At 37.8% G+C, this 24,617-nt stretch overlaps 1 protein-coding gene and 1 long non-coding RNA gene across 5 annotated transcripts in view; one reads left to right on the top strand and one right to left on the bottom strand.

Moving 5' to 3' along the window:
• MBD5 (methyl-CpG binding domain protein 5) overlaps positions 1-24,617 on the bottom strand; it is a 374,269-nt gene that overhangs the window by 18,217 nt on the left and 331,435 nt on the right. For all 4 annotated transcript variants that reach the window (XM_084799998.1, XM_084799999.1, XM_084800001.1 and 1 more), the window contains 2 exons: positions 21,133-22,341; positions 1,045-1,118 (listed from right to left, as the gene is read on the bottom strand). In XM_084799998.1, the coding sequence (XP_084656124.1) occupies positions 1,045-1,118; positions 21,133-22,341 (1,283 nt within the window). The remainder of the gene's footprint in view (positions 1-1,044; positions 1,119-21,132; positions 22,342-24,617) is intronic.
• The window catches only part of LOC311607880, a 426,536-nt gene that overhangs the window by 390,599 nt on the left and 11,320 nt on the right, over positions 1-24,617 (top strand). The window lies entirely within an intron of this gene.

Here is a 24,617-nt window from a genome sequence, read left to right as displayed (position 1 = left end):
GCCAAATTATTTACTACTACTACAACTATTTTTTATTATTATTATTATTATTATTATTATTATTATTATTATTATTACTACTACTACTACTACTACTACTACTACTACTACTACTACTGAGACAAGGTTTCTCTGTGTAGTCCTGGGTGTCCTGGAACACACTCTGTAGACTAGGCCAGACTCAAACTCATAGAGATTCTCCTGCCTCTGACTCCCATGTGCTTGGGTTAAAGGCTTATGCCCTGTTTGTAATACTTCCTTTAAAAAACCATTTGTTTAATGTGTGTGCGCTCATGTGCACAGTGCACCCACATCATGACTCAGTCAGCCATTTTCCCAGCTGTAGTGTATAAAACTTGGTTGTATGAAAACGGGGAACTAAACAGGTATGTCAGTGATATGGTTTAACTATCCTTTTTGTACACATACAGAACTACATTTGCTTCTCACTACAATATGAAATAATTACAATTATAAATTACCTTATCATAAAATGCCTTGTAATATCATTACCTGCTTATCTGTGTATTTTATTCATCAAATAACAATCCAGAACACTTGAATAATAATGGCTCAAAGTTCAATTTCATACTTGAATTCCAAGAGAACTTATATTCAAGTCCATAACTCTGGTGAAACAACAGCAAAAATCACTAGCATCACTTTGACCAGTAGGTAGGTAATCTGCCAACGTTTGTACACGTGTGTAATTGGATGCTCCCCTCCCCAGTATGTGAGTTGTAAACGACAGACTCACTAAACTTGTACAGCATATTTAACTGCCATTAAAAAGAAAAAAAGAGAGATCACACTTTCCTATTAAGTAAGGAGGGGAAGGTGGAGGACAGGACGAAGAAGCAAATCCCGCCTGCCATTCAGATAAGTCACATAGAAAAAGTGCTTCTGTAATAGTTTGGCGCGTCCGTTATGGTCCTTTGATGATAAACATCAAGGAATAATACCTGGGTCATAACATGAAGCAAATAACTGAGACCTCACCATCTCTGAAGGAAAGACAACACGGAAAACCGACGTGAAGCTTACTTTCTGTTCCTTTTCCGGACTCGGCTGTAGGCTTCTAAACCTTCTGTTAGGGTCTTCAGCTTCTCGGGCTCCACCTGAGTGAAGGCATGAAGACCAAACCACATTACCCACACCTTTAATTGCTGAACATGTTTTGCGTTCTACTTTGTTGCTGGCGGGCAAGTGTGGCACTGGGGAGAGGGCACGCCCGCCCCCCACAACTGTACCGCCCCGCTCAACTACCTGCTGATTCTGGGAATTCATGCCGAGGCATCAGTGGAAGTGAAAGCCACTTTGGCTTTGACATTATCAGTGTTTTTAAAATAATGCTTTGGGAACAAAGTGTGGAATTTAAATAACTTTCAATACATACACTCATAGAGATCACAAATCCTGGCCCACTCTCTCCGCTGCCTTACGCTCTTAGTAGCTGCATTTTTACACCTCACAGGGGAGAGGTATGACGGGTTCTCAAGGAAGAGGGTGGGGTTGGAATCTACCCTCCTCATTTCTTAATATGAACAAATTATTTAAACAGTCTTTCAAAAGTTGTGGATTTATTTTATTTGTATGAGCGTTCTGACAATGTGTGTGTGTGTACACCTTGTGCACACCTGGTGCCTTTGCACACAGAAGAGGGTTTCAGAGTTCCTTGAACTGGAGGTGCAGCTGGTTGTGAGCCACCATGTGGGTGCTGGGAACTAAACTTGGCTCCTCTAGAAGAACAAGTGCTCTTAACTGCTGAGCTAACTCTCCAGTCCCAGACACTTAAGGTTTCTATGCCTCATTTCTCTGTGGCTAAAAGGCCACTAATACCTATCTCACAGCTGTGTCTTCTGTGATCATTAGAGTAAAGGGACATATTGCACACAACCTAGTTAAAAGAAACAATTATGTAGAATGCATTAGGTTTCCCAGAGGCAAAAAACAAAAACAAACAAAAAACAAAACCCCCCAAACCAACCAAACAACCCCCACAAAAAAAAAAAAAAACCAAGAAAACAAAAACAAAAACAAAAAACCCAGAAAGGGTAGAAGCCATGCATAGTTCTTGCTACTGTGGGAAGGAGGCGCTTATATGATACACGGTTGTCCCTTCTTTTGTTCTGTCATCACCGCAGATCTGGGAAGTTGGCTTCCTCCAAATCACTTAGCTAACCAGTGGGGGTGGGTATCTGCATGCATGGGGTACGTGCACAGTTTTTGCCACTCCCTCACTCAAGAAAAACATGAAATGAGAAAAACACATATGCATCAAAATGCTTTTGGAAATACTTTGTTATTTTAATTGTTCTTTTAAAAAAAATCAAGCTATCTCTTATCTGCATGCCCCCTACTACTAAGCCACTTTTATTGAAAGACTCTGAGTTTGGGAAAAGCTTCATGCATAAGAAAATAAATACTTATAGGGAAAGAAATTAGCTTTTGTCTTTAAATTTTAATGACACTCATGAATGTCATTCATAAATAATTTCTCTGTGACCTCATCCTCAAACTAGTACACACTGAGAATGACAAAGTGTTTTCACTTTTATGTCTGAGGCAGGTATTTCTGTTTATTCAAACAGCACAAAGATATTCACTTGTGCAGTTTTGCATGTTGTCTCAAAGAAACCAGGTTTGTTAGGGATATCTGATCAAATATGTCCCAGAACAAAAGGCACCTTTGTTCCTGCCATACTTGGCCGGAAAAGCCCAAGTGAGCAGAACGTATCCACATGTCTAAAACACAGACGGCTTCTCTGGACAGTTTCACATTTCATGATAAGGTAAGGTTCTAGTTTCTGTTCACATTCATGAAAGGAACATACAAAAACATTACACATATTACATTACTGACCCACAGTTACAGTTGCTCACTGTATAGCTCATGGTTAACTGCACTGATTTTTAAACTCACTTCCTGACAGTAGGAGGGAAACCCTGCTGCACAGACGGATTTACCCAGCCTCACAGTGCATGGAGACCGCAGAATGTGATGAAACACAGAACTCAGGTTCACTTTGAAACAAAAGATGCAACAATTAGCCTGTTGGCCTTAACTTTAAAATCTAGTTAAATCTTTTTAACAAGTCAAAATATTTTTTAAGTTCGCAATTCATAATTTTAATTAAGTAAGGCATAAGGAACAGTAAAAACATCTAGTGCGCTTTGTGTAAAAGAACTATTTTATCATTTGCTATGATAATCTGACAATTTTATTTTGCATATGAGATATAGCAATATGGCCAGGATTAAACAGTTCTGATTCCAGAATATTCAACCTCTTTCTATCATGGTAAGTCCAGAATGAATTAAAATATAAAATGATTTTGTAGCTAAGAAAGCTACATTAAAAATACAGGCATAAATGTATATATATATAATACATGTCACAGAAAGTAGGCTAAATTATTTTAAATAAAATTCTTTACTGAAATTTAGTAACATGATCAACTTTATCTTCACCTACATTTTTTGTTTTATGTATCTGTTTATGTGCATGCCTGCGTGTGCTAATGACACTCCAAGTACAGAAGTCAGAGGGCAACTTGCAGCGGTTAGTTCTCTTCTTCCACCATGTGGGTCCCAGGGATTGACCTCAGGTTCTTGGGCTTGGGAGCAAACCCCTTTATCCACTATGCCATGTTCAATTTTTTAAATACCTGGATGACTTTCCAGTGGTCTTTACTTGTTTTAACTGGTTACCCACCCTAGTCTGTTCATTTACATCTGCTTCTGAAGCTCTAAGATACAGTCACACTGAGCCACATTAGTCACAGATGGTTCAGTGGCCTTGAGATAGGAGTAATGATACTGGTTCCTGAAACTAAACAAAAGTAAGGAACACACCACTGTGCACTTCCGTGACAAAACCATATACATCTCCAGGAAAATGTTTGCTTAATATGTGTACACACACACATACACTGTATATCACTGTAAATACAGTACACTGTAAATACTGGTAAATTTGCAAACTATTAAGAAACTCTTTAAAAGTACTCCTAAAAATGGTATCAGAGAGGAACAAAATATATTCAAATTCTCATCAAATGGAAATTATGCTTAATGATTTAATGAAGACTTCCTTATAAATTAGTTAACATATAAATAAAAACAGGGAAATCAAGCACATAAATTTAACATTAAAAATGTTAAACACACAAAAATATTTTATAAAATTTACACTGAAGGAGAAGATTATTTGAAGATACTTAATACTTCACCCATAATTTTAGATTCTTGTATAGATACAAGTGATGTCTTCCATAAATTATTTAATTCCTAGCTTAGTGAGAAGCTGGCAGAAGGTTTTATTATTTTATCTTTGGTCATAGTCTCATAGTCTCATTCTACTAATAATGTTGCCACTAGCAATGGCCATCATGGTATAACCCTTCACACACGTTCAACAAGAATAAAAAGCAATTCCCATCACATTTCTAGTGAATTTTTTTTTACAGAAGTTGAAAAATAATCTAAGAAATTGCATTGGAAGAACAAAGAACTATGGACAGCAAAAACACTCCTGGAAAAAAAAAACACCCCTGAACTAAAAAAACAAAATAAAACAAAAACACCCCCAAACTCTTCCTGAGAACTAAAGTAACAAAAACAGCATGACACTGGTGCAACACCAGACACGCTGATCAATGGACTTGATTAGAGGACCCAGATGTAATTCCAAGCACCCATAGTCATCTGAATTTTGACATAGATGACAAAAATCCTGTCTACTCAGATAATTTATTTTATTCTTTCTCAAGTCTCTGATGGGAGTGAAGACTAGATAGTTTATTCTTACAATTAAGCTTAGTTATTTAGGGGTTAAGATGTTTTTAGGTCTAGATAGATGTTTTAAGTTGATAAAGATGAAATATGATAGATATTGATTTACACTCAGAATTTTAGACACACCAAGATAGGAAAGACGTTTTCTTCAAGGTTGCCAAATACAAATATCTAAAACACTATGAATGTAACATTTATATAATTCCTGATTATTTTGTGGTTCTTCTTGCTCTAGGTAGTTTATTGTATATATGTGTAATAATATAAATGTATATATAAAAAAGAAAAAAAATGACAAAAAACATACCATAGGAAAGACAGCATCTTTAACCAATGGTTTTGGGGAAACTGGATACCTACATGTACAAGAATGAAAATTTATCCTTCTCTCTCACCTCGCACACGAATCAAGTACAAATGCACCAAGCATTTCAATGTTGAAACAGAAAACTCCAACAAAACATCTAGAAGCAAGAGTAAAGAGTACATTTCGAGATATAGGTTCAGGTGAGGACTTTCTAAATAGAACTTTGGTCACTCAGGAAATGGACTGTAGTGGTCTGAATGAAGTATAGCTCGCATGCTTGGCAGTTTGAATGCTAGCTCCCTAGTTGATGGAACTGTTTAGAAAGGATTTGGATGTATGGTCTTGCTGGAGCTGTGTCACTGTAGGTGGGTTTTGAGGTTTCAGAATATTCCTTTGACTCCCACTGCTCTCTCTGCCCTGTGGATGTGGGTCAAAATGTGAGCTCTAAGCTGTTCTTTTGCTCCACTGTCATGGAATATAATCCCTTGAAACCACAAGCCAAATTAAATGCTTTGTTTTATAAACTGCTTTGGCCATGGTGTTTTAATCACAGTAATATTAATATTAATAATAGTAATAGTAACAAAGACAGGGCCATCAACAAGTGGCACATCATGGAACGCTTCTGAAGTGCAAAGAAAACTAATAATAGACTGAAGAGACATCCTACAGAACAGAAAAATATTTACATATATATATATATATATATATATATATATATATATATCTCACAGAAGATTATTGGCTAGAATGTGGCTAAGAAAATAAATTGTGGCTAAAAAATTAGTGGCAAAAAAAACCCCCCAGGAAAACAAGCAACTCAATGAAAAGGTGGGCTATGTAACTGAAAGGAGTTCTTAGATGATAAAATATAAATGATTAGAGAATTTTCTTAATTGTTCATGATCCTTAACTACCATGGAAATGCAAATTAAAACTACTTTGAGATTTTATCTTACCCTCATCAGAAAGGTTAGGATTCTGAAAATAAAAGACAACAAATGTTGGCAAGGATTTGGGGCATGGGAAGCTTTCTTTCATTTTTGTTGGGAGCACAGCTGGTACAGATACTATTGAAATCTGTGTGGCAGTTCTCTAAAAAACTAGAAATAGGTTTACTGTATGTCTCAGCTACATCATTGTTGCAGCATGGTCCAAGAACATGTAATGAGAGTTCTGAGTGATTATGAGAAAATGCCAAGAAACCAAGACATGACTCTTGTGTGTTCAGTTTCTTAAAAAAACAAAAACAAAAACATGGAATTGTTCTGGGAATGTGTTTTTATGCCCCACCCAGGTATAGCATATAGGAGTGAGTTTACTTGAGCTGTTGCTATTCAGATGCATTTATGGAAAAACATAGTTTTGTCCCATTTGGCCTGTCCTTCCCAGGTAACTTGCCCACCATGTACAATTTGCACTTCTGATTGTACAATTTACTCATGTGACTCTTCTTAACCGTCAGAGTAAATTGTCTGATGCTCTGAATAAAGTTGGGTATTTCACGAGACTTTAGTCTTCCTCATTTATCAACTCCATTCTTCTTGGTCCTACCACCTCTAGAATGATAAACATGCCATGATTGGGCATACACTCAAAGAAATCTATAACTACAAAGACTCATGTTCCTTCATATTCATAGATGTACTATAGTTAGGACATGGAGGCAGTGTAGATGTCCATCATCTTATGAATGGATAATAAAGATGTGGTACCTGTACACAATGAAATTTTATTCAGCTGTAAAGAAAAAAGAAATTATGCGATTTGCAGGTAAATGTAAGAATCCAGAAAATGTTATACTGAGGTAGCCCAGACTCAGGAAGACAAATGTTGCATGTTTTCATTCTTATGTGGATCTTAGCATTGAATCTTTAGATTTGTGTGTTTAAATTAGAGTAGAACCTAGAAAACTAGAAAGGGATGATTAGTGAGAATGGGAAAGGAAGGTTTTAAGGATGAAGAGTATTAGAACGTAGGTGAAATGAACATAAAAGAGGGAAATAGGGAGGGAGGTTTAACTAGAGAGAGGAATGGAAGAATAAAACAGAGAGGGGGTGGGAGATATATAATCAACACTAAGGTTGCTCGAAAAAATTGAAAACCTACTATTTTATAAGATACACACACACACACACACACACACACACACACACACACACACACACACGTTCATGGAAAAGCATTTAATTGGGGATTACTCTACAAATGGGAGAATGTTCCTCCCAGAAGTCATAGATTGCAAAAAAAAAAAAAAATCCCTTTTGCCAAATATTGGATACATCCTTCTAGTTGTTGGTCAAGGGTGCCCTGGAGAACCCCGAAACAATACATGATACTTGCATGGTTCTTGGTTTCCCACCAAGAACTCAAAGGTTGCTGAAGATGTTCTACATTTTGGTCTTGGACATGAAGAAATCAAATTGTTACTGAACAGGAACTTTCCTTCCTTGACTAGTTTTTGTAGTGCCAGAAGGTGCCGTGTAGGGTTCTGGGGGAGAAAGTCATCAACAGTCTGACTTCGCTGTGAATCCTATATGATACGATAATGACCAGTGAGACAAGAATATTACTGCAATAGTGGCGTGAGTGCTATGGGGGTAACCAAACACTTTCTGATATGATTTAAGTACTATTCTCTAAAAAAAAAACAAAACACCTGCCTTGTTCTGTACATCTGGTCAAGAATCCAGGCCCAGGGTGAATTTACTATTATTATTTTGCTAAATAGACATGATATCAAACTACTCTCTAAATTTGTATGTCTTTCCCCATAAATTATCCTAAGGACAAATGATGGAGTGCCAGCCATATCACAGACTTTATTACAGAGATGAGGCATCTTTCTTAGAGCTTCCCATTCTATCTCTAGTATGTCCTGAGGTTCTGGGCTAATGAAAAATACTATGTGTAGAGTTAGAAGACCAAAGCTGCCTCAACAGCCCGTGACTCATGTCTTTATTAATGCCTCTTCTCTGAGCTTCAGTTCTACCTTCTGTAAAGTGGAGATAAAGATGTACATTATGGTCAGTCACTGGGTTCCAGGAAGAACACAAACACAAAGCTGCTTTACAAACATCAACATATTCTTTCCCCAAATGCTATGATGCATGTGATATTATTTAAAAAGAACATTATATAAATTTAAATATTTTAATTATTATGGATATACATTCATATTTAAAAATGCTCATATAGGATATTTGAAGAATAAAGAAGTTATTTAAATTTTGAAGGTAGCCTAAAACTAGTATATGATGCATAGATAGTATTTGTTGATAGAATAGATCTATTAATACATAAAAGGAAAAATATTAAATATACAACAGTACAGGCAGTATGCAGTATTAGTTAAGGTCTGGGAAACACAGATTTGAAGGAATATACAAATATGAAGCATTTATTAGCTATTACAAAATTACTGAATAGAAACATTGAAGATAACAGTAAATACTTAAAAATGAGATGTTTAAACTAAAAAAAACCCCACTAACTTATGAGTAATACTATTTCAATACTTTTGAGATAACTGAAATAGTGATAAATAATAATGATTTGTTTGTGATAAGAAGACCCAGCTATTCCATTCCTTGGAATATACCCAGAAAATGCTCCACCGCACAACAAAGACATATGCTCAACCATGTTCATAGCAGCCTTATTCATAATAGCCAGAACCTGGAAACAGCCTAAATGCCCCTCAGTTGAAGAATGGATAAAGACACTGTGGTATATTTACACTATGGAATACTACTCAGCTATTAAAAACAAGGAGATCCCGAAATTTGTGGACAAATGGATGAGACTAGAGATGATCATAATGAGTGAGTTAACACAGAAGCAGAAAGACTCACGTGTTATATACTCACTTATAATTAGGCACTAGCCCAAAAGGCATGTCCCACAAAAGTCTTCACTTACCAGGAGATTAGGATAGACTAAGCAGGATACCAAGATGAGACTTGATGGCCTATGACCATGTAGTGGGGGAGGAGGTCCCCCTCGGTCATAGACCTAGGGGAGGAGAATAGGGTGAAAGTGGGAGGGAGGGAGGAATGGGAGGATACAAGTGATAGGATAACAATTGAGCTGTAATCTGAATAAATTAATAAAATTTTTAAAAAGAGAAAAAAGAAAAGAAAAGAAAAATGGAGGTAATATCCCAGCAGCAGAACTGGTGAGAGATCTCTTAAATCCTGGCATTTTCAGTGTGTCAGCCAGTCTCCTTTCTTCACCATCTTATTCAGTGGCACTCTTATCTGCACTTTGGCAGCCACTTCCGTTCTACTGGGACTGAAGGATTTTCACGTGTTACAGAATTACTAAGATAAAGTAAATCTATTCTAATGTGATATTAAGTATGTTATCAAACCACGATACATAAACTGAATAAAAATTTGGGGCAAACTTGAGTTTCGAGGAAAACACGTCACAGAAGCATGGGCTTCATTTACCGTAGAATCTAGATTCCATTTGCTGCTGTCTAGACAGAAGTTGTACTAAAGCTTGGGGGACTGGAGCTACACTGATCGCAGTTATCATCTTGTGGAGAGATAAACCTCTGATCCTGGGCTAACCTTTCTTAGGGGAACAAGAAGTCACCACAGCAAAGTTTGTAGGCTTCCCTAGTTTTTCACTTCAGTTTAGTGTTTTTCTTGATAATCACACATCTTTGGGCTGATGTAGTTCTTCATTCTTAATATCTTTCAAATTTGGATTAGAAACTGACATTGTTGGTCTGGATATTATCTTACTTATTACTTCCAAATATGACTCTGCTTCATTTCTAATAACATTCTGGTACCAATGGAACATTGGTTACTTTGCCACAACACTAGCCAAAATGTAGCTCAAAGACTGTGGCTCTCTAGAAAAAGACTCATTCTCAAGAGAGGTTAGGGATTGAGAGAAGGACCAGTGAGAGCACATGGGACAATTTGAACACAGGATCACAGTACTAAGACTACAAGTGAGCTACCACCCGTAATTAAGCATACGAACCTTTTTCTAAAAAACAAATGCTAAAACATTACTGGAGAACACACTTCTCAGATCAGGTACTCAGGTGTAACTTAGGTTCATACTCCTGGAACATAAATACAGCCATCCTTGGTTATGCGCCACAATCTCAAAAACCTGTGCATGTGATGATGCTGAACTGGGAAGAGAGAAACCATGTTGCCCCCAAATGAGTGTGTTTTAATAAGGATGAGGTTGTCCACTTTAATCAGCCTGTCAGAGTGCCATCTTTATCACTATCACAGCAAATACAACCATGTAGAAAAAGCCAAAGTGTGAATCTAAGGAAGGAACTTGCACACACTGGTGCTTTCTGTAGATGTTTTCCTGTTAATAAAAAATGTCTGTCTACATTTCTTACAGTAAACATCTCATGGCCAAGAAAGTGTGTGTGTGTGTGTGTGTGTGTGTGTGTGTGTGTGTGTGTGTGTATGTATGTATGTATGTATGTATGTATGTATGTATGTATGTGTGTTTGTGTGCACACCCGCCTCTCTGGTCATGTCTGTCTTTAAAGGTCAGAATATACATAAAAGTGCAGTAAAATATATGAAGAACAAAGGGATAGCACTGAAAACAATGAAAAGACTTATTCTAAAAAATATTAAGAATCTTATGTTTTGATTATTAGTGAGTACCAACCTTTTAAGGCTAGTTCATATATGATCAAAACTGACAGATGACATCTATCTATCCAAAAGAGAATTAACATACAGGCTATACAATGCACAAGAACAAAACCATGCAGAAAATGATCCAATAAAAAAAAAAGAGTAATATTTTTGAACAGAGACTTTTCAAAAAAATATGGATGGTCTAGTAAATATGTTAACAAGTGTTCAACATCATAAGACAAAGGAAATGCAAATTAAATCTTTTTTGAGTTGCTGTTTCACTCAAGATAGAATGGCTATAATCAAGAAATGACAACAAAGGTTTTCAAGGATGTAGCAAAAGAGGAACTTTTATTTAGTGAATGTGTAATGCATGTGTCTTTTTCTAGAAACAGAACTGTCATGTGACCCAGTCACTGTACTCCTAGGCACATATTCAAAGGACTGTACATCCTCTTGCAGAGATACTTGCTCATCCATGTTCATTGTTATTCTATTCACAAGATAACTAGGAAATCAGACCAGCCTAGATGTCTATCAACTAATGAATAGATATTGGAAACAATGGAATTTTATTTAGCCATACAGAAAAATAAAATTAAGGAATCTGAAGGAAATGGACGGAGATTGAAAAAAATATGCTGAGTAAGCCAAGAAAAACAAATGTCACATGTTCTTCATTTGTTGATCCTAGTTTTTGAATTTCTAAATTTGCATGTTCACCTTGGAGTTACTGCAGAAGCCAGGAAACTAGAAAGATGCTATTGGGTGGGGCATGTATAAGGGAGAGTGATGGCAGAACACAGGAAATATGGAAATAGAAGAGGGAATATTAAGGATGGAAAAGTTTACGCAGGAAGGTAATGGGGGTGGATAGAAGAGATGATGGGGCAGAGATTAACCAAAATAAAAGCATATGAAGAAGTCATATAAGGAAACTAAAGAAAATATACTTTATACAGTAAAATTTGGGGGTGGAGAGATGGCTAAGTGGTTAAGGGTCCGTATTTGCAGACAACCTAGGTTGAGTTTCTAACCCCCATGTCGTGCCTCACAACCATTTGTAACTCCAGTTCCAGGGGATACAATATCTTGTTTTGATGTCCATGGGCACAGGATTTTCATGTGGTACAGATACATGCATTCAGTCAAAAACACTTGGTAACCACAATATAAAATCTTAACACATTAAAAAGGAAAAAAAATTGAACTTTTTGCTCCTCCAGATCCAATGCCCAAAGACTCATCCCCAGCTCTGTGGCAGAAAGCCGGCTATAGTCTTCCTTTCCTCTCTGAACCCATCACAAATAAATACATCATAAAGACATTCTCCTCCAACCTTCTTCCAATTCATCCCATAATTCCAAACTACAACGGCAGCACGCATCCACCCCCACCAAGGGCTGCTCCTGGCAGGGCAACTAGTAGACTGATAGCAGATCATCACCCCTCCTTCTGCTCCCCAGATCTAAGCCCCAGGCAGCCACCACACTCCCCCAAAATGCAGGGAAGAAGCAGGAACTAAGAAACAGAACACTCATCTAACAGAGACAAGACCAGATTATCATTACCCAAACTATTATAATTATCTCAATTCGAGATGCCTAGATTAAAGCTGGATATCAACAACAAAAACAACAGAAAGCTTACAAACTCATGGAAACTAAAAAACTCTCTACTGAATGAAAAAATGGCTCAAGACAGAAATAAAGAAACTAAAGACTTTCTAGAATTTAATGCAAATGAGTACCCAGCATACTCAAACTTGTAGAACACAATGAAGGCAGTTCTAAGATGCAAGGTCATAGCATTAAGTGCCTATATACAAAAAACAAAACAAAACAACAAGCCCCCCAAAACAGCTCTAGTACAAAAAGTAGAAATCATACCCAAAATAAATATATGGCAAGAAACAATCAAACTCAGAGCTGAAGTCAATGAAATAGAAACAAAGAGAGCAATTCAAAGAATCAACGAAACAAAGAGTTGGTTCTTTGAGAAAATCAATAAGATCAACAAACTATTCAAGTTAACTAAAAGGTGGAGAGAGAATACCCAAATTTATAAATTCAGGAACAAAAATGGAAATGTACCAAGGAAATTTAAAGAATTATCAAGTTATACTTTAAAAAACTGTACTCCACAAAATTATAAAGTCTAAAAGAAATGCATAATTACTCAATAGGTACCACTTATTGAAGTTAAAGAAAAATCAGATTAGCAATTTAAACAGACCTATATGCCCCAGTGAAATAGAAATAGAAACAGTCATCAAAAGTTTTCTAACAAAAAAGCAAAACAAACAAAGAAACACAACAAAAAAAAGCTTGGGGTCATATGGTGTTAGCACAGAGTTCCACCAGACTTTCAAAGAAGAGTTAACACCAATTACTCTTCAAATTATTCCATAAAATAGAAACAGATAGAACAGAACATTACCCAGTTCATTTTATGAGGCCACAGTTTCCCTGATACCCAAACAAAGACACAACAAAGGAAGAAAATTATAGATCAATTTCCCTCATGAACATAGGTGCAAAAATGCTCATTAAAATACTCACAAACTGAATACCAAATATATACAAAAGATCATTCACCATATCAAGTAGGTTCATCCCAGAGATGCAAGGATGGTTCAATATATGAAAATTAATAAATATGGTCCACTACATAGATGATCTCATTAAATTAACTCACAAAATCTGTAATTCTCCTATATACAAACTACTGAGAAAGAAAGCAGGGAAACAAACACCCTTCACAATAGCCCCAAATAATATAAAATATATTGGGCTAATTTTAACCAAGAAAATGGTAGACTTATATGAGAAAAACTTAAGTCTTTGAAGAAGGAAATGAAAGATATCAAAAGATGTAAGATATTCAATGCTCATAGATTGGTAGGATTAATATAGTAAAATGGACATCCTACTAAAAGCAATCAACAGATTCAATGCAATTCCCATCAAAACTTCGACACAATTCTTCACAGATTTTCAAAGGACAACTGTCCGCTTCATATAGAAATAGAAAAAAACCAACATAGTTAAAATAATGCTGAATAATAAAAGAATTGTGGAAGATCTCACCACTCTTGATCAAAGTTATACTACAAATCTATAATGAAAAAAAAAAAACAACCAGCAGGGCATTGGCATAAAAACAGAAGGTTGATCAATGGAGTTGAATTGAAGATTCAGACATAAACCCATACACCTATGAACACCTGTTGGGGGTTGGTCTGATATATTTTGATGCTAATTAATAAAAAGCCATCACACCTGGGAAGGGCAAATGAGATAGGCGTGGCTAAGGTTCCCAGGCTTGGGGGAGACAGGGAGAATCTTGGGAAGAAGAGAGACCGCAGGAGAGGAGAGAAGAAGGTTGAGCCATCATGGGTTAGGTGGAAGAGAAACACATGGCCGGCATGGGTGGAAGATTCAGCCCGGATGAAGAACATTAGCAAGTATATGGGATTGTGGATGGGAGGCATCTTGATAGCAATTATTAGAAACAGATGGCATGGGATTGGGGCAGGTATGAGATAGTATGGGAACCCCTATGTGAAGTAGTTTATAGGATTGATAGCTGCCCTGCCCCAGGTTAACTAAGGCTTTAAAAATACAACAGGTGTCTGTGTCTTGATTGATTGCTAGCAGGTTATACTGACATAATAATAATTATAGGCCTGATAATAAACATAATTAGGCCATACTGATAAATTAACAACAACAAACATTTGATTTTTGATAAAGAACCTAGAAATACACATTGGAGAAAAGACAGTGTCCTCAACAAATGGTTCTGGTTGAACTGTACAGCTGCAGGTAGAAGAATGCAAATAGATCTATACTTAGCACCCTGCACAAAACTCAACTTTAAATGGATCAAAGACTTTGACATAAAACCTGATACATTGAACCTGAAAGGATAGAAAGTGGGGGATATCCTCAAACTCATTGGCACAGGAGAAGACTTTCTGAATAGAACACTGTTAATACAGGCACTAAGAGAAACAATTAATAAATGGGACCCCACGAAACCAAAAAAGCTCTGAATGCAAAGGACACTATCATTCAGACAAAGAGGAAACTTACAGAATTGGGGAAAAGATTACTTGTCAACTCCACAGCTGTTAAAGGGCTAATATCCAGACTATAAAGAACTCAAGAAACTTGGCATCAAAAATCTAAATAACCCAACTAAAAAATGGTGTGCATATCTAAACAGAGAATTTTCAAGTAGAACAAACTCAAATGGCTATGACACACTTAAAGAAATGTTCAAATTCCTTATCCACCAGGGAAATGCAAATCAAAACTATTTTGAGATTCCTTCTTAAGCCTATCAGAATGACTAAGATGAAAAGCAAGTGACAACTCATGTTGGCGAGGAAACTTCTACAGCCACTATGGAAACTAGTATGGTGGTTCCTCAGGAAGACAGGAATCCATCTACCTCAAGACCAAGCTATACCACCCTCGGTCATATACCCATGACACTAACCTGGGAACCACCCAGATAAGATGTACTTACTTTTGAAATAGTAGCACAACAGTTATAGGGGTAACCAACCCTAGCTCCCTAATTGGATTTGGGGCCCACTCCACAGGAAGCAACTTGTTCTTGGAACAGTAAATCCAGCCAAAACACAATGGTGGGGTAAGTCAAAGGCCCAGGGTAAACTTAATACTGTTGTTTAGCTAAACTGACATAGTATTGGACTGCCTTCTAAATATTTATGTTTATACCCCTAGACAAATGCTACCTGCAGTCATATTCAGAGAATCCACTTGTTTCAACGCAGAGACTCATGGGTGTATAAGGTGCTGAGGATTACAGGATAACTTGAGTGCACAGATGTAAATGTAATGTCATCCGGGCAAGATAAAAAAAAATTTCCAATGTAACAATGATCTCACAGTTACTGTGAATGCCTGTACTGGGTCTGTGTAAAAACAGGCCCTTCAACATTGAATTAGAAGAGGAGCTCAGGAGACCCCCACCCCTCACTGTTGAACTATTTGCTACTGGTAGATTCAGGGAGAGGAGGAATCCTTGTCTTCAGTTGTGTACCCACAGATGACCTCAACAGGCTGCAGTGGATGGGCTCAATATGGTGGGCACACAGATGGTCCTGGTTAAACTAAATGGATCATGATGCAAACCCACAAGTGATGGATTTATGAAAGTTGCTAGTGGGGAGGGAGAAGCAAGGGAGGTAAGAGAGGATGGGGAGTAGAATAATTAAAATACATTATACACATATGAACTTGTCAGATTACTAACAATATTTTTTTAAAGTGACAGGTGAAATTATAAAATACAATAAAATGTGTATTTAAAAAGTACTGAGATAATTACGTAACAACAATCACATCCCCTCGTTGTTACGTAAGTTTAAAAAATCTCAGCATATTGTGGAGGATGTATGTGATAATGGGACTAGCCATTTACTCTTCCAAGAATCCTGTAATGCTATGACAAGATCGAAAGTGCTTTTCTCTAGCCATGGGTGTGTGGTGGAACACAGCAGTCTGAGGTCTTATCCTTGTCCATCAAGTCACAAATAATGAAAGTCATGGTTTGGAAAGAAACTTGCACAGATAAATTTATAGCAGTCTAACTTTCTCTCAGAACACACTTCATTATAAATTAACAACAGAGAAAGGAACCAGAGCTTTCTAAATAGTGTAAAACAAGGTGAACACACCCTTCGGTGCTGCCACACACAGCTGAGGCCAAGTTGTCTTCGTTCACACACTATTAAAAATCTCAGCACTTGGGAGGCAGAGGCAGGAGGATCACTGTGAGTTCGAGGCCAGCTTGGTCTACAAAGCAAGTCCAGGACAGTCAAGGCTACACAGAGAAACTCTGTCTTGAAAAACAAAAACAAAACAAAACAAAACAAAACAAAACAAAACAAAATCTCTACTAGTTAATACTGTCAGACACTGGGGTCTGGGAGATACAGGAAGAAAGTCTGAGTTGCTAAGTTTTAGAAATAATTGAGAGACTATAGACTGTCAATTTCACGTAACAGGCTGTTGTAAAATGCTAGGTAGAACCCATTCTTGACACTAACAGCCAATACTAGCAAACAGATATGCAGTCTGTATGCTATGTGATAACATCTACAAAATCATCACAAGCTGTGTTGCTTGTTTGGTGTCTTCCTTCTGATCCTTTTCCTCTGAACCTGGTGGTGAGGAAATCTCTATGCACAGACAATAAGCCAACAATAACTAAGATCTACTACCTCAATTCAACGATGGTGGAGTCCAAATTAATCTAATTGTCTTAAGTTGGGGAAACAGGTTAATCTTTACAGGCACCTCTTCTATTTTGAGACTGTACAAGAGTCTTATTGAACTTGAAACACCATTTTGAGTAGGAATAACTGTCTCCACTAGAGAAGACCAAGCCCTTAGGGATTAATATACATATGGAGGTCCACTTACTGGTCTGTTAGGCTCCCATCAGAATACTCCAAGTCCCTGACTTTTTCCGCAATACTTCACTGTCTCTCAGGCTCTCTATATTATGCCTTTACATTGTATCTCTCAACAAATTGCCTCAGAAACTAGGCCTATCTTATGCACTATGAGTCTTCTGCTACCTATTAAACAGTACCAAACATTAAAAATGCCTTCCCAATAGAGTAAACTAAGCACACGTTACTTCCGGGAATGACTGGCACTCTACTAAAGTCAGCCATTGGCCAATACCAGTGCGCTCACCTACAATGAGGACTGCTCCATATTTTGGAGGCACAAGACGTATCCAGCTTGGCTTAAAAAAGTAATCTGTGATCCTGTTATTATTTATTTTTCTAACTTGCATGTGTCTAGAAAGAATTGTGAGTGGATGCTGAGAACAAAGACTGTGAAGGAAAAAATAAATGTGGGACGGAGTTGGGAGGATAACAAATCTATTTTTAAAACTTGGGTTAACAGGGGTTTTATCTGGTAGGATCCAACAGGATCTTAGAGTAATTTAGTTTACTGCACTTACAAATAGTATCAAAGACAAAGGCTAGGAAGGCTTAATGTGACAGCATGTAAGAGAGCTGTTTGGCTTAGCATATAGGTAAACACCAGGAGAAATGGCCCTGCAGTCCACAGCAGCCCAGTGCAACTAATAAGGTTTTACTGTAATAAACCCAGACTTTAATAAGGTGTTGAACACAGTACACAGAAGGAACCTGTGGTTTTTACTTTTTAAACCCAGTGACTGCTTATTAGCATTCAAGGCTTTATTTATCCAACACTGCTGAAAGGTCCTATGTAACTAAAACTTATTATCGTAATTAGTTCACTTGGATAAAAGGATAGATTTAAAAAGTGTCCTACTAAAGATCTTTCTCAATTAATAGAGCATGCTTAGCTGTGCTCAGGTACTGAGTATATTTTAATCTTTCCTTGATGAATCTGGTCACTAGCACACCACACAAAGCCTCCAGATTGAATTCTGACAACGTTGTTTGAGTCTCATGAAAATGAGAAAAATAAACATCAGTAAGTAAGATGAAAAAGCCTTTTCTTTCTTTTTTTTTCCTTCCTTCCTTTCTTTCTTTTTTTTTCTGAGACAGGGTTTCTCTGTGTTATCTTGGCTGTCCTAGACTCACTTTGTAGACCAGGCTGGCCTCGAACTCACAGCAATCCACCTGCCTCTGCCTCTTGAGTGCTGGGATTAACGGTGTGCGCCAACACACCCGGCTGAGAAAGCCTTTTCTTTGTTTCGTGAAATATACACAAAAATTAGTGTAGCAAAATAAGAACTTTGCCTTTTATGTACAGAAGTCATACGGGTCTTGAAAATACTAGATGTTTTAAAAAATGCTAAATAGCCTAGCGCCTTTATGTTTTACTTTGTTTTAAAAGTTTATTACTACGTATGTGTATGTATGTATGTATGTGTGTATGTATGTGTTTGTGTGTGCGTGCACACACATTTGTCCATAAAGGTCAGAAGACAGCTTGTAGGGGTCTCTTCTCTCCTCTCATCATGTGGATACTGGGGATAGAATGTAGGTGGTCAAGCTTTTCAGCAAACACCTTTCTCTGCTAAGCCATTTTGCTAGCCCTGTACAGTGCTCTTTAATGATAGGTAAATATTTTATGTGTTATCATGAATAATTCATTAAATATCTTTTAGTTTTCATATCTCAATGTATGCTTTGAGTTATAATATTTTGATTTACTAAAAATACTTTTCATGTATCTTGATACCAAAGTTTTAACTTGAGAAATTAAAATTCAAACGACAGTCAATGAATGGAGAAAATACTTTTAATTGCCCCAAAATTTTTTTCCTGCTCTATCTGTAGGAAGAATCTGGGTTTTTCTTTTTGAGAGAGGGTTTCTCTGTGTAGCCCTGGATGTCCTGGAGCTCACTCTGTAGATCAGGCTGGCCTCGAACTCACAGAGATCCACCTGCCTCTCCCTCCCAGGTGTTGGGATTAAAGGTGTGCGCCACCACCTCCCAGTTAGAATCTGGATTTTAAAAGCACTCTTACTTTATCGTCAGCAAAAATGAAAATGAATTGGTGTTTTAATGTAGCAGAAATAAATGGTTCTTAGAATCATCTTAAATAATGGTTTTTCACTGCAAAAAAAACAGCTTTAAGAGTATTCAAATACATATGAACCAGGAGATTCAGACCGGTGTTTAATGTGAGATGTGTTAAAAAAAACATGAGGGCTTGAGGAGAAGACTTAGCAGATGAAATGCTTGCTTTGCAAGTGTGACAACCTGCCTTTGGGTTGCCATATAAAAGCCAGGCAGGTGAGGTGGCACACAGGGACAGCGGGCTGTACCAGACTAGTTGATATCAAGAAGTCAGGGTCAGTGCAAGATGCTTCCTCAATCTGTACAGTAAACAGAGACTGAGGACGACACGATACCAACCTGGGACCTCCAGGGTCTCCACAGGCACACACATACATGTATTATGCACCCATATATACATATGTTCCTATATGCATGCAAACATATATGTACACCATAAAGACTTATATACACAAACAATATATGCTTTTATCTTGTGAGGGTGTCCAATGGCATCTGGAAGCAGACTAGAGCAAGAACAATGTTTGGAGGGAGGTCATAATCTTTCTTTAGTTGTACATTTTTATAAAATGGCACCTGAACAGCCTTGGCTCATTTGCACAGAAATTGTAAAGCAGTTTAGTGGTTCTATCTTGTATTTGTAGCAGTTTCATTTATAACAGGCCACTTTTGCTGTTTCTAATTATTTCTTGAAAAAACTGTCAAAAACATTTAGGTTTATCAACCTAACAGATGCTTGGCTGGTCCCAGAGAGTATTAAGAATAAAATGTTTTGTGAGCTGCAGTATGGAATTCATTTTCTTATCAAAAGTAGAAACATCAGGCCCAAAGTGTATTGTGACAAGTATATATTAAGCATTATAAGCAAGGGTTTGAGGACCTCCTGGCCCCTTGATGAAAGACAGTCCTTTTATTGTGCTGGCAAAAATGCTCTTGGTTTCCTGCCATTAAATCTAAGTGCCAGGTTAAGTCTGAACAGAGCTGCAATTGCTTTGCACAATACCCTCTTTAAGAGAAGAACGTATACCTGTAAGAATGATCCTTATTAGCTAAGAAGATGAGAAATTCGGTTTCTTCATCTGAGGGAATTAGGCACGATTTTCCCCTTCTGGTCCAGTAAAAATGTTTCTATTTATGTTAAGCATTCTGCATGTTTCCTGCAGCCAATTTTACCAATGGTAAGAAAAACCCCTACTGATTTCTTCTAGCTCAGATGGTAGCTCACGGAGACATTTTCGTTTAATTTATATGGTCAGCTTGTGCTAAGTAGACACAGACTATTGATGTAAACACTTCCACATGCTATAAAGACCCGGAACTTCCCCTGAAAAGAATTCAGCTGTTACCAGCTGCTTTCTGTGATGGTTGTGGCTTCCCCCAGACACTAACAATGCCCTAACTCTGGATGCCACATGTAAACTTGTGGAGGAGAGCTGTCTGTCGTCACACCTTACTACTTGGGAGCACCCCTTCCCCTGCCCTATCTTTCCCTAGTCACGGATACTTGTCTCTCTCTGTTTATGGAAAAAGGACCATAGACATACAGAGAAGGAAGGCAGAGCTCAGATGTCTAGAAATCTGGTTTGGGGTGAGAAGCTCCCTGAGCCTAGTGAGTCTATTAAGTTTCCCGTAACTCACTCCTTGTCAAGTACGACACTTCGGTGATTATAACCCCTCTTCATTTTATGCTCCAGAAGCAGACCTCAGTGAGGCAAGAGGAATCTTAAAACCAAATCCAAAGACTCCCAAGTGATGATAACAAAGGAAGAATAATTGACATTTGAACAAAGGTTAGCATTTGACAACGGATAAAGATTGGTATACCTTCCCTTCCTCGGGGCTTTGTTGGCATGAATTGTGAACGTCGTCTTCTCTTATGAATTTTCCAGGCCAGGAAGCCAGTCCTTTGATTTGGCCCCAGACCAAGTCACCAACATTGAACGTCCTTGGTCTATAGTGTATCAACTCATGTGAAGAGGGAGAGTCTGGATTCCTTAGGTCATCTTCACTACTAATGCTTTTAACATCCGAGGGACTAGGCACACACCCATTAATGCTTTTGGCATTGAAGTCTCCATTGTAATGGATGTAGTCTTTGACCAGAGAATTTTCCAAACTGTTTGAGGAGCCTGGAGACTGCCCCTCTAGGACTAGGTCTTGTTTTGTAGTGCTTAGCAGCTCTCCAAAGCCCCGACTCTGACGAGGTCTGTTTCCATTAATGTGTGCACATCTTTCCACAGTGCTCTCCAGTCTCTCCTTAAAACTCACCATAGTTCGTTTGTAACTATTATACCTGAAATTCTCCTCCAGAATTTTATCCCCTTGACAGTTTCTTGGTGGTAACAGTATCGGGTGCTGTTCCCCAGCTAGAAATGGCAGTGTAGAAACATTGTTGGGCCTTTCGTGACAAGGACTACTGTGGATATGGCCTGGATGATCTAAAAATTCCTCATACTTCCACCGGCTGCGCTCCCCTCTGGGACTTTGCTCCCCATCCCATTGTTTCCTGGACGTGTGGCAACTCGCTGACTTGAAATACTCAAACCCATCTCCTTCGCTGGAGTTTTTCCCATGGTCTACGTTCTTGGGTAGCCGTGGCCCTCTCACATTCCTCAGCCTGCCGTCGTGGTCCACTCCTCCCATGTTCCGCCCATGAATGACCGCACTCACAGCACTGGACAGATTTAATGGGTCACCAATAGAGGCGGTGAAGGCACTCATGGCACTCAGCGCTGGAATAGGGCTGATCTGAGACGTACTGTTGACAGCAGTGGTGATGACGACCTGCATTCCTTTGCTGGCTGCATCTACGACTGCTTTGTAAATGGCATCTACGGAGGCATCACCTTGGCCACCCATTACGAGGCCGTCCTTTACTGGCTGACCAAGAGATGGGTCAATCCTTGGCTGCAGTTCACAAGGTATATCTTGGAAATGTGGAAGTGTAGCGTTTGGGTTCTCAGGAAGTGCTGTGAGGCCCGGCTGAGTGCTTATTCTTTTATTTAGAAGAGCTGCATCTCCTTGCATTCTCACCTTAAATAAGGAGGAACGAGAGAGAGAGAGAGAGAGAGAGAGAGAGAGAGAGAGAGAGGGAGGGAGGGAGGGAGGGAGGGAGGGAGAGAGAGAGAGAGAGAGAGAGAGAGAGAGAGAGAGAGAGAGAGAAGAGACAGAGGAGAGAGAGAACAATTTAAAGACCTTAAAGAAGAAGATAATGATTTTAAGATCAAACAAAGAATAAGAGTAAAAATGAAAGGGAAAAAAAAACATTCTGTAGAGAAAACCTTACAATTGATTGCGTTTTTATATTTGGATAATTTCTTTAGTTGAAATAACTCAACAGCTCTCCTTTTAAACTTATCTCTGCCAAACATTTTTTAGGAGAATTAAACTTGAGGTAATTGGACACAAAATGTTGCCAGGTGACAACACAGTTTGCTCAGTGGTTTTATAGGTGTTTGAAACTTGAGATTCAAGTTGTAGGTGACCAAAGCAAAGAAGCCATTTTTTTTTAAAAAGACTGATAACCAATGATCACATGTATCTAAGTGAATTATAAGATAAACTAAAATAAAATTCCTTTCATAATAATGCATTTCTTTGATATAACATGTTAGAGTTATTTATTCATTAATTATTGTTTACATGATATGTGTGGGCATACATTCCATGCATATGTGTGGAGGTCAGAGGAAAATTTTGTGCGGGATATTTCTTTCTTCTCACCTTTATGTGATCTGGGGATTGAATTTAGGTTGCCAGACTTGTGGGACAAGAGCCTTTACCCTCTAAGTCATCTCGCCCCTATTCTTGGTGGATGGTTTTATTTACCAGAGAAAATGGAGCTCATGGCAAGATCTGTCACATTCTGATAATCTTTGATCCTTAATAGCATACAGTTCCCAGCAGTTAGGCCTTTCTTAGCTCTTCTCCAGTTCTCCGAATGCTCTACGGAGAGAAGCTCTCCACTTCTCAGGGATCTTGCCTTCGTCTCTTCATGTTTACTTTCATGTACTTTTTTGGCTTTTCCTTTTAGCATGTGATTATGTTCATGCCTCCACATGCAGAAGGTCAGTGCTCAGCCTGGTGTTCCCCTTGGAGCACTAACCCAGGTCTCTTGCTCTTCACAGTTGGGTGTCTGGAGCAATACCTTGTTTTGTGATTCTCAATGTCCTATCCATCATTCTAGCAACTGCAATATGATTCCACCACTGCCTCTCACCCGCATTCTCCTGAGTCCCTCGCATGTCCTAACGGTGAAGTCTAATGGGCTACTTTCACTTCAGTTCAGTCTTTAGCCTGTTTTCTTGTTGACATAGGTTTGCGCATCTTCCATTATGAATTAATTTATTTCATATATGTGGATATTTCATTATTGGTGAAAGATGTTTTATTCATAACCTTTCATTACCAGACCAATCCTTTTCTATGCTATTCCATCTTCCTTCCTTTCTCAGAATAAATCAATGCTGTAGCGCTTCCTGGCAAATATTTAAAATATTAAAGGATGTAGAAATATCGCTTCTCTTCTCCCTTCTTTCCTACCATTTTGAAGAATGTAGAAATGTACTATGCTACACTTTTGTCAATACTACAGTGTTAAAATTTTGTAGTCTTGTAGGTCTCAGCGAATTGGATCAAAGACTTCTCTCTCATCTTTTAAGTTTTTATATAGATGGATATTATGTAATAATTATTTTCTGATTGATGAACACCTAAGAGACTCAATCTCTGACTAATGTTGTAACAAATGTTTTGTTATGTGGTCTTCTGCTCACATTTGAAGATTTCTCTTAAGTCATCATATATGAATTAAATGTCTGGGCTAGTGAATATATATATATATATGTACAAATATGCTTAAAAACTTGATAAGCTGCCAAATTAGCCTCCAAAAGAAATAAGCCAGGCTGGATATGCAGCTCAATGGTAGAGCATTTCCCCAGCTTGTACAAGGCCTTAGGTTTGAACTTCTCCACAAAAGAAAAACTAAGGTAACAAACATAACCAGCATTAATATGAGGGTGATGATTTCTTCATATCTTTACCGGCAGTGGATACCATCAATCTGACATACAGTAATGCACACATTGGTTACTCTTTTTATGTTTATCAAAAATACCTATTTGCTTTTCTGTGAATTGTCTGTTTATATTTATTCCTTGTTTTTCTAGTCAATTATCTTTTTCTTCTTTTATAGGAGGTATTTTAATGTGAAAGGTGTCAATATGTGGCATACATTGTGGATTTATTTCTTGACGTTTGGTACTTTTCTAACTTTAGAATATCTTCGATCATACACAAATTAAACT

Source organism: Acomys minous, assembly GCF_964271855.1.
Source record: "Acomys minous genome assembly, chromosome: 10".
Lineage (NCBI taxonomy): Eukaryota > Metazoa > Chordata > Mammalia > Rodentia > Muridae > Acomys > Acomys minous.
This window is presented reverse-complemented; position numbering and strand designations above follow the sequence as displayed.